The sequence below is a fragment of the Acanthisitta chloris genome, unplaced genomic scaffold, assembly GCF_000695815.1.
Source record: "Acanthisitta chloris isolate BGI_N310 unplaced genomic scaffold, ASM69581v1 scaffold12458, whole genome shotgun sequence".
Taxonomy (NCBI): Eukaryota; Metazoa; Chordata; class Aves; order Passeriformes; family Acanthisittidae; genus Acanthisitta; species Acanthisitta chloris.
The window spans coordinates 12,856-24,604 of NW_008685429.1; the positions used below are offsets into that span (position 1 = coordinate 12,856).

Consider the following 11,749-nt stretch of genomic DNA (forward strand, 5'->3'; position numbering starts at 1 on the left):
ATATAGTTAAGATTAGGACAGACACAAGCGGGGAGAATAAAAAATAACAGACTAGTTTGGTCTGCTTTTGCTTATTCCCTTTATTGCACATCTGAGAGATGGCCCTCAAAACTTGTGTACTATGGAATGCAGGGACACTGAACCTACAGGAGCTGGGAAGCTTGAACGATTGTTTGAATTTTATGGCTCTGACTCCTCTCTGCCAGTACCCAAACCAGTAAACACCATGTTGTTCTTATGTCTGTTCTCTCTTCTACCCTTGTGTCAAGACTAACCAATTAATTTTTCTTTCTTTGTTTTTGTTTAAGGATGATTCCAGCTACAAACAAGGCCTTTGTTGTAACCAACCTCGTTTCTGGAACAGGCTATGACCTCTGCGTCCTGGCAATGTGGGATGACACGGCCACAACCCTTACTGCCACCAATATTGTGGGATGCGCCCAGTTCTTCACCAAAGAAGACTACCCTCAGTGCCAGTCAATGCACAGTCAGTTCCTGGGTGGGACCATGATTCTGATCATTGGAGGCATCATTGTGGCAACTCTATTGGTATTCATTGTAATACTCATGGTCCGGTATAAGGTCTGCAACAATTCCCAGGGGAAGATGTCTAGTGTCAGCAATGTCTACTCACAGACAAATGGAGCACAACCAGTTCAGAATGGAGTCTTGCCCCAAGTCAATCCCAAAGTGGTGGTGAGAAATGAACTTATGGAGTTTAACTGTCAGTCTGCAAGGAGCAGCATCTCCTCTTCCTCCAGCTCTGCAAATAGCCGTGACTGTGATAACTATAGCCTCCAAAGTGAACAGGGCACATTGTCCAGTAAATGGAGGCCTCCTTCTAGGTCAAAACACAATATTGACCGGCTAATGGGAGCTTTTGCCTCCCTGGAACTGAAATGCCAGAAAAAGGAGGAAATGACAGACTCCAGAACTTCCACGGTGGCCCGTCACTCGGACAAAGAGCCACTGCTGGGCCAGACGGAGTCCAAATTCCGCAGCTTCCTCATGTTGCCTCTGGAGGGCAAAACTAAACGTAGCCATTCTTTTGACATGGGGGACTTTGCCACATCTCAGTGTTGCACCTACCCAAAAAAGATAACAAACATTTGGACAAAGAGGAGCCTCTCAGTCAATGGCATGCTTTTGCAGTATGATGATAATGACCTAACAGGGGCTAAAGGGACTTTTGGGAGCTCAGAGTGGGTAATGGAAAGCACGGTGTAAATATCGGTGTCTCTCCCCTCTTCTTCTCCCCTCATGTGTTATAAAGCATGGTTTGCTTTAGGGCCATGCAACTGGAAAGATAGGGGAGGAAATGTTTTCAGCTGTACTGGCCAAAAAGACAAGTAAGCAAGTAAGAAACAGGGATACTATAACAGAAAGAGGGTTATGAAATGTGAATAGGCACGTATGGCACCATTCCTGTCTGGCCCCAACTAAACCATGCGTGTATGTTTCAAGGAATTTGCTAGTTGTATTTAGCATTGCTTTCCAAAAGTTATGCAGACTCTTGGTGAACCATCACACAAGATTACACAGAGAGGATGAAAAGGGGTTTAACAGCAGAAATTTTAATTCTACAGCAATTTTTTTCTTGATTTTTTTAAAATTTTAATTTTTATTTATTTGTTTGGGTTTTTTGGTTTTGTGTGTTTAAAGGCATGTCTTTCTTTTCTTTTAACCACAGAAGTACACTTCTGTGGATATGACTGGTGCTAGAGTATATCTGTTTGTCATTGCAAGTGACTTTCTCAAAAGTGCAGGCAGACATCCATAGGGACAGATCAGAGAAATTGTTCAGCATAATCTCATGGGTTAACTGTGACATCTGGGCAAACAATATTTGCTGTTGAGTGGGCTTTTGGCTGGAATTTAATGATTTCTGTTATGTTTTGATGTGTTACTGCTTTTGAGTTGCTTTTTCCCCACAACAGAAAGCATGTTTCCATGCATCTTTTGGTTTTGTTTTTAGTCTCATCAAATTCCCCCAGGTGAAAAGGAGGATATGTAACAAGATCAAATTTCTGATGTACTGTATAACCCACCTCCAATACCATCCTTTTTTATCCTAGGGATATTTAAATCTAGGGACAAATAAATTTAAAAAAAATTCATCCTCTTTCTCCCACCTCCTTCATAGTCTCTGCTTGTCAATGCTCAAGGCAGATTGCAGCAGCTATTGATATCTGTAGGGGTATTGCTATCAAAGATGGGAAAAATAGTTAATGAGATTTCCTATTAAAGGATAAAGAAAGGGAAAACAAAAGTAGCTCCTGTGAACTCTCCACATTATGAATACCAATGGCTTCTGGCGAAGGTCACACTGTCACTCCATTCAATTGACAAAGGAAACACAGACTCACACCCTATTGTGACTAAAGCTCCTTGTCTGTACAGTCACTGTGTCACAGCTTGACTGTACCAGTAGCATCACAGGAAAATTAAGCTTCTGTGTATTTCAGGGGTTTGAGTATGTTCCAAATTAGCCACAGAAACTGAGTTAAATTTGGATTTCTCAGAGCAGAGGGTCTCCCTTGCATTACATACAGCCCTTCCCCAGACCCTGGTGCACTCCTACTCCCCTCTCTCTCACCCTCAAGAAGATACTTGCTAACTGAGAACAGGAGCTCTTTAGGGCTTGTAGACTGATTCTCAAATTTGTTTCGGGGGAGCATTGCTGTGGTTATGGAAATACACACAGCTCATCCAGCTGAATTTATTGTCCTTAATGACTTTACTGTGATTTCTAGCCTTCCAGTGGCTATTGCAACTGTCCTTTCATTTGTTTATTTATTTGTTGGCTCTCAAAGATGAGGTGCTGGGAACCACCCTGAAACTGCATATTGTTACTATGATTTCATAAAAGATGTGGAGAAAGGGTGCAAGGCACAAAGAAAATAACACATGAAAAAACTCTATGTATATTTTTTTTAAAAGGTGCAGAGATATATTGTGACATGGCTGTGTACTTGACCTTGTATTCGTCATGTTTCCTACTTGGAGTTTTAGAAAATGGCATCCCTGTGATCAGAATATTTTTTCCTTTATTTTACTTTTTTTTTTTTGCTACAAAATGTACAGTAAAAAAACATTCCTGGGGAAAACAAAAAAACTTGCTTTTCATTTATTTGCTGTTCAGTGGTCTGCTTTGAAACCTCAGTAAGGAGAAATAATTGTTTTTTAAATTATCCTGACAATTTAGGTGTTTGCTTTCCCACAAACTGTCTTGGACTTCAGGATTTTAGATATAAAGTGAAATATATACCTTTTCAGAATATGTGAGAAAAGATCTTGTAAAAAGACATTTCACCTCTTTTTCTGTTCTTACATTTATACAAATCTATATTACTAATGTCTTTTAAATACTGATTCAAAATCTGCAGAAATAAGAGGAAGTCTTTCTAGACTTAGGACCTGACTTTTTGTAGGTTTTTGCTCAAGTTATTGCTCACTGGTAATATTAATAGATTCAAAAGAGATTCAGTCAAACTTTGTTTGGAACATCTTTCAAACTCTCTGGTTTTCTCACACTTTCCAAGACGAATGACACCTCCAGTGATGAAATCTACATAGTCCAACTGTCCAGATGGCACCTTCATATTAACCATTAATGACATTTACATTAATGTTGTACTGAAGACTCTTATAGATGTTCATGCAGTTAGTGATTTTCTTTTCCTTTTTTTTTTCCACTGTGGTGTGGTTATACCCTTTTATTATGCTGCTGCTCCACTCTGAACAAGAAATCTGGATTCTTTTTAATTTAGACATTGAGTTCATCTTCAATATGCAGCTGTGAATTTTTAAAGTGTATCCTATACAGTCTTTTTTCTTAGAAAGGAAAACTTCTCTTTCACTTTCTCATACAAGATTAAAGGAAGAAAGCCAGCAGTTTTAAAATAATAGATAAGTGCCAAAGATCCAAGGTAATAAATTCCACCTTCTAACAGCGGCATTTATTACTGTTAATCATGATTTTAATTCATTTAGCTTTAATGAATGAGGCTAAATCCACAACAGCTGATGTGCAAATACAGAGCAAAATGAAATGGACACCCAGCAATTACTTTTGGTGTTCACAGCATTTGGGAGGAAGAGAACTCAGGGACTCATAGGCGAGGCAGGAAGGTCAATGTTGAGTCAGTAAGTGGCCAGCCCTGAGAGAGGGATGGAACCTATTCTGGATTGTGATTATCCGTGGGGCACCACCAGTTGCTGCCCTGCTTCTGCAGGCAACCAAGCAGGCCTCTGAAACTATCCTGTGGCTTCCCTTTATCACTTTGAGAGCTGCTGAAGACAGCTCTGTGGTTTCAGTTACGTCCTGAATCCATGCCCTAATTGCTAATGCACAAGTATGACTCCAGGGTCTTCCACACACAGTCTGACTGATCTCTGTCTCGCCTTAGTTTTGCCTCTGTTTTCCTGTGTATACCTCACTCAGCATCCCTGGATTTGATTATTCTCGTTATTCTTCTGTATAGCTGCTGCATGGTAGGGATTCTTCCATGCTTCACTTCTGAGTGCAACTGTACGTCAGTGACTGATGAAATGATATATAGATACCCACTTATCTGGGTGTAATAAATATTTTCACACATCATTGAGGGTATGAGCTAGCTCAAATAGCTTAGTTCTCTCACCTCAGAACTTTGAACTGAGAAATTTATAGTGTCTCACAAGTTAATATGTGGTAGTGTGATGTGCAGCTGCACCTACTGTGCTTTAGGGGCAATTGTTAGACAGAACAGATAGTAAAGAGGACAACAGAAAACAAGAGCCTCCTGAAAGAGAAGGCTGGGAAATGAAAGGTGCTAAAGAATTTAAAGTTAAGCCTTTGGGAATAATTTAAGACATACGCATATGCATATGTAACCCCTGTAAGTGAATTTTTGGACGTGTCTTATAATAGTGGAAGTAGCTTTTTTTCCTAAAAATATATGCCATTGACTTGAAAGAACAGGATATGATTCTGCACACAGTTAGTTCTGCTAAAAACCCCAACCCAAATCCCCAAAATATCATCCTGGAAACTATTAAACAGATGACAAAATGGAAATTTCTGAAAGTAGGGATGACATGGATTTCATTTGATGCCTGCTAGGAACCAAATGGTTGTATGAAATGAAAATAAAAGTGTGTGCGTGTGCGAGGGTGTGTGTGTGTCTGCAAGTGTACATATGCATAGCAAAGCAGACCATACTATTTCCTTACATTTATATCCTTACAGTTTTCATGAATTCAAATATATTTCTGGTTTCAAGTGTCTTTTCTGAGTTTGCCAACTCTAGGGAACAGCAAACTTTCCTGTTATCCTTACAGGGAGATAAAGTTTTCTATGTCTCCAAACTACACCATGTACTTGGTTACAAGTTGGTTTCATTCTCCTGTAAAGCAATGCATAACAAAGCAATGCTCTGAATGATGCAAGACTGAAAAGGTGGTAGCATTTCCTTTGCTAAACCTGTTTATATTTCACACCATGGGATTGATCCACTCTGGAAACAGAAGAAAATAATATTCCAAAAGACTCTTCTTGTTTCATTTCTCACTCTTCATGCAGCAACAGGTTGCAAAGACAGATGACCAGAAAGGATCCTTGGAGGTTTCTGAGTGAGTGCAATAAATGCAGCAACAACTTAAGCACTTTCTAACCTGGAGGGCAATGAATAATTCCACCTGATAACTGAGAAAACATTTTAGTCTTTGAACAGCTTGAATGTCACATCTGTTTGAAATGCTTTACACCCATTAACCCCCGGGTAACCCACAGTATGCCATATGGTGCACGCAACACACCCTTCTACCCCTTGCAGCCTATTTCTCTGGAACCTTTTCTTGGTGACTCTCTGTGTTCAGTGCTTGTAATTCAGTACTTTGACAATTCTGGATGTGTAATAATATTCTGGATGTGAAATTATCAAGAGACATTATTAACATCCTGCATGTTTCACCTTTAAATTCCCCTAAACAGGATGAGGTGATCTCTCAGAAAACATTAAATTAGGTTTAGTTTTAGGATGTAGGCCAGATGAAAAACAAATCAAAGAGTACCTTGAAACTCTTGCTTTCAATATAGGAATTTTATGTTCCCTAGTACGTTTTTCTTGTTGTAATTAATTACTCCTTAATCCCCAAAGGTACAGCATTCCTTAGCATCAGCTGTCAAAAGGCCCTACTATACGAAACAGTGCCAGATGCTTATTCCCAGTTTTACACTTTCAACAGATGGCAAATGTCAGAAATATAAATATATATGCAGATACAGATATATCAGCAAGTGAATGCTTTTACATTCAGGCATACATGTTCATACGGACACATGCACACATGTACATGTTGTGCTCTGTATCTGTATGGTTTGTGACGTACAGTTTGGTAATAAAGGAACATTTAAATTTTTTCAAGAAATATTAAGGGGATAAAGGGAGAGAGAACAGAAACCTCATCTTTATAAGAAGCAGAGGAGTTGATAATCTGCATCGCATCTGAGCTGGGAGAGTTCAGTGCTTCAAATGAACTTAACTGGAGATCAAATGATTCATTAATTTCCTATGACCACAGCAAAGGCTCCACTCCTACATTAGGGCATTTATTCAGCTGATGTTCCCATCACATGTTGCAGATAAGTCTCCTGTCAATGAGGACTTATGTTTGGCAGGGAGGCAAGCAGCCATAGGGAGCTCAGATATCTGAAACTTCAAATAATTAGGCGCATAAATCTGATGTGCCATAGACAGAAAAGTGTCACTCATTGGATGGTTGCGATCCAAGTGTTGCTGCAGTAAAAGGTTGACTTGTTAGTCACCAGTGGAACTGGTGTCACACACAGTGGCTAGACCTAGTGAAGCAGGATCCCCAGGAGAGGATCACTGCATGGACAGGAGGCATGGTGATGTAGGAACATGTTAGCCCTGGCTTGTCCAATAAATTGCTCTTATCCTAGTATCCTATCAACACTAGCTATTTCTGCAAAAGTACCTTTAGGAACACTTCAGAGAGCTCTGTCCCAAAGCCTAGTGGGCTAGAAGTCCTTATCCCATAAGGAAGCAAATAATTTCTTCCAAAATTCACACCCTAACAATTAAAGCACATCACAAAACTAACACTGGGACAAAAATGAGCTCTGAGAAGTTTCTCCTGTTTAGGAGTTCCTGTCTCTGAGTCTGTCGAGCCTGACTTTAAAAAAAAAAGACAGTCCTTATCATCCGAGACTGGGTTGCCTGAGGCACTTGGAAATGGACAGATGAGTATTTGCAGAGATGATGAGAACATTCCTTATTTGCAAGAAGGCCAGAGTGCACCTCCTGTGTGCCTCACTGCTGCTAAACACAGACTAAAGTGCACTGCAACAGCAACAGCACTAAACCCCATAGCAATGTTCTAAAATATGAAAATCTGTGCCACAAAGCAAAAAAACAAACAAGCCCCACCATTATCTCAAATAGTGGCTTTCTCACATGGTTTTGAGAAAAAAAAGACCAGATATTCACTCTTGCTTTCAAATACCTCTCTGGATATGCATATAATACAAAATTTGTATAGAAAAATAGAGTCCATCTTCCAAGAGACCATTGCACACTATCAGGTTCTGTAATATCATTTGGATATGAGGTAAGAAATACTTGGTATAGCACAAATTTGATCCTAAGAAACTGATGTTCCTCGATCTAAGGTCAATAGAAGATGCTATCTTATTTTTTCTTGTTTAATACAAGGCCATATATGATGGTCTTGTATTAAAGAAACCCCAGTAGGATTGTGGACCTTTAAAGTCAGTTGTGAGCCCAGTGCCAAGCTCAGTAGGTGCATGAAAATGCAAACAGGCCTGAGGCCATTAGTACAAATGCTTTTAACAGCTGTCAGAGAGCCTTGGCTTGCTATATGGTTGGACTGCTACACAAACATATCCAAAATGACTACACAGACTCAAATGATTGAAATGTAGCTGCCCATAATACACTGAGTGTTGACTAATGGTTAGCACTGGTTAGAAGTCATGAATACAGATGAGAGCAATACAGTTTTGGCTGCAGCTTCTGGGCTACAGTTATCTGCATGCTACTGGGTGCCCAAATCACTGTGTTGCTGCTGGCCTTGGCCATCCAGAGTCTGAGGAGCTACCTGGGTTGGATTTCCTTCACAAAGACCACCAAGCACAATCTTGAATGAGGTTAAGGAACATTTCCCTCGTTGGGGAATTTAGATTACAGATCCCTCCAGGACTTCAGTCCAGAAGGAGGACCCTGTTTCTGCCATCTAGGTCAGCCTGTGACAACTTGAGTTTATTTGAGAGGGAAGGAACATACATCCCTAGTCTGGCCTTCTGGGACCCATCACCTTCCCCACCTTTGCCTCTCCTTCCAATCCCTTCATGCCCTCCACCCTGAAGTTTCATTCCTCCTACGTTCCCTTTCTTTACTGTTTTATCATTTGATTTCAGGCAAGAGGTATCTACCATACACCTCAGCCCAGCTATTTCTAGGAAGTAACTGCACACCGTAGGAGAATGAACGTGGCTGATGTGTTTTCTGGCCATACTCCTTTTTCAGTTACTCTGCTGCAACTCTGCTGCAGACTACAGTGACTGATGATTGCAATTACAGTTGTTTGAATTATTCAGTGTAACAAGACAACCAGACGAACTGAGACCCTTCATCACTCACAAACTGAGGACCAGAATTTCCAGAGAGGTATCTGTCACCATCCTTCAGTGTTCTCCCAACAGGTGCAGGAAGGCAGTTCTGCCTTGGGAACCTTGCTATCTTTCCACTCCCAATTAAAAGTTTGGGGGTGGCCATTTCAGGATGACTTCTTCAGAACAATCACAAAGCAAACAAATTAATTGACCATAAATACACTGACTAAACAGACCCAGCAGGATATAAAGTATAGCTCTTAGGAATATCAAACTGGTGACCCAGTTTTCAACGAGCTAAAAAGTATTACTATGACAGGTTTGTTAGATTTGCTATTAATGTCACTACGTTTAAATTGTATCTGGCATTAATATGAATGATACTGGGTGAAGAGCTTCAGAATTAATCTCTAGGACAGGTAGCCTGGATCACATTTTAGTAAGGAGAGGATTTCATAACTTTCAGATACCTTATCCTTTCCTGGATATTTTTTAGTATATGCTCTATTTGTTTAATAAGCTAATTGCTATATATATTTATTTTATATATCTATATAACTTCATCCCCATAAATACAGAAAGCAGTGTGGCATGTCTCCATTGTCTGTACTACTTGTCGTGTATATAGATGGGTCATACTGCTGCTCAGAATGAAATCCTGTACATTAGATCAAATATCTTCCAAAATTCATCAGAGCAAATATCCAGTCTTTCAAGAATTTCTGTACCAAGCACAAACTGGAGTGGAAAAAATAGAGCTAAATATGAAATAACTAATATTCAGAAATATTTTCATATGCTTTCTGAACAAAACTTCAATTCAAAATATTCTGAGCAGAGATGGATCTGAATTCTTCTGGTCCTAAACTCCCTCACAACCCCCAGAATAATCTAACGAGTGCTAGAGGCCTGTATAAATTACAGCAGTTCTGCAGGTCTAAATTATTTTCTCCTTTTCTCTCATCCTCATCTCACACAGCAGGATTTGTTTAGCAGTCCTTCCCAAAACAGCTGTGGGATAGTCTTTTTCCACACTGGTAAGACTCTCCTCAGATGTTTTGTTCCCTGTTATTTTTTACCTTGTACAAAGCAACTGAAGAGGGAATGAGGCTCTCTTTGCCACCTCTGTTGGTGAAAACTCAGCCAGACTCAAAATGTGTGTGGTACAGATGTGGTTTGCTCATCCCATGTTATTTTCAACTCATAAATATTTATGTCAGTTATTTTTCATTCATATGACTTCATGGCAAATTGTCCTTCTACCACTGCCTATACTAGCACACAGTACTCCCTCATGAGTACACATATTCTTCATTCATTATTTGCTGTTCATCATGTCTTCTTCATCACTTGGCCATACTAAAAGTTATTCTCATCCAGCAAGAGACTAGAAGTAGTAATATTTATTTTACTACAAATAGCTATATAGGGAATGTAACAGCTGAAATTAGCAATAAAATCACAAATCCTAGAATAAAATGTCCTTCTACAAAAATATGTGCAAATGAGATGAAGATTTGCTAACATTAAGGTAGGTCAGAAACAATTCACGAATGGAAACACAACAGGAACAAAACAAATCAAATTCATTAGATGATATATTTGGAAAATGCAAGCCTAAGAGCTTTAATGCTGAGTGAAAATGAAATTATGTTTCCTGAACTGCACAACATCTACTCCATATACTGTCAGAGCAAGAAAAGCATCTATGAGGCTGACATAGAGTTATAGCATGCAGTTTGCAACCCAACACTGTATGATCTCTAAAAGGGTTGTGAAATTCCTGAAGGAGGAATGCAATTACTGGAGCTGGGATTACCTAATGATAATTAATCAAATTTAAATCCTAATTTAAAAGGCCCTTATGGAAGGGAAAAGGAAGGTACTGTAGTTAAATGAGTTTTGAAATAAATAAATTATTTTTAAAAAGGCTGAGAATGGATTTGCAATCCAGACCTAATACTCAGTTTGCTCCTAGTCCCCAGATTATAGGAGATTATCACAGATCAAACCCCTTTAACAGAAAAGAACCTTTTAAATCCATCTCAGCATTGCCCTTATTAAGAATGAAGGAGAGAGGCTCCTTCCACTGGGAGGAAAGAAGCCCTTAATTCATGGCTTGTCAGAAGAAAGGCGCTTGCTTCAGCACTGAACCAGGTTAGTTATGGCCCTAATTTACACAGCAGTGTGTCGTCCTGGTAGAAGGGACGACACCTTTAAGTAATAATGAACAAGCATGCATTGACAGAATAATAATCACGGATTGAAAAGGTTACAGCAAAGAAGGTGGTAAAGCTAAGTGCCTGCTTTAATTCCACTGGGTGCCATAATATCAGGACTCGGGAGCTGCACTTACAATATAAAATAACATTAGTGTGGCAATTAGGACTTAATGGTTTGTGGAGAGAAGTCTGCAAGACTTTATAAAAACATCCAAATTAGTCTGCATTCAAGTTTTACTTCACTCTCACTTTTTTTCCTGGCTGTACTGCCTTCTCCCTCAAAGGTAGAGTTCTCTTAACACATTGTGAAGAAATGCTAGAGACATCAGGGATGCTGCTCAGTTTGTATATATGGGCATCATCTCAAAGACACTTCCATCAATTTGTCTGAACTGAAGAATCTGGCTCAGGGTGCCTGTCAATAAAACTGTTGACCTAGAAAAACTCATTTGCTCCAGTGAGCAGACAAAAACCGAATTACTGGATGTATATTGACCTGGTATCCTATTTAAAAAATGTTGACTTCTCAAGCTGCAGACAGCCTACGACACTTAGAGAAACATGACTCAAAAGAGAGATTCAGAGTGAATTCAAACTCCATAGATTTTGTTAAGATCTTTCCCTGGTACCAGAAAGTAGAGCTCACCCAGATTTCTTGGAGATAATCTGCATTATTTACAGCTCTTATGTATTCTATGGGGGTCCCCATCACCATGATAGCAGGATGCCAATGGCCTGGCAGTGCTGGTCTTGGCAGAAAACCCTGGAGACCATGTGAAAATTTCTCCACATGCTGGGGATAGGAGGCAGGCAAAAAGAAGACTTGGCTTTTGCAGTCCACTACATGATACAAGAATTTTAACTTCTATGAAAATATGTTTGTTCAATA

General features: G+C 39.5%; 1 protein-coding gene across 1 annotated transcript; it reads left to right on the forward strand.

The window, feature by feature from the left end:
• The first annotated feature begins 309 nt into the window (after positions 1-309).
• Positions 310-1,227, forward strand: LOC103807048 (leucine-rich repeat and fibronectin type-III domain-containing protein 2-like). The gene has a single exon (XM_009079767.1). It carries the CDS (start codon positions 310-312, stop codon positions 1,225-1,227), a length of 918 nt encoding a protein of 305 aa, XP_009078015.1.
• Positions 1,228-11,749: the final 10,522 nt, after the last annotated feature.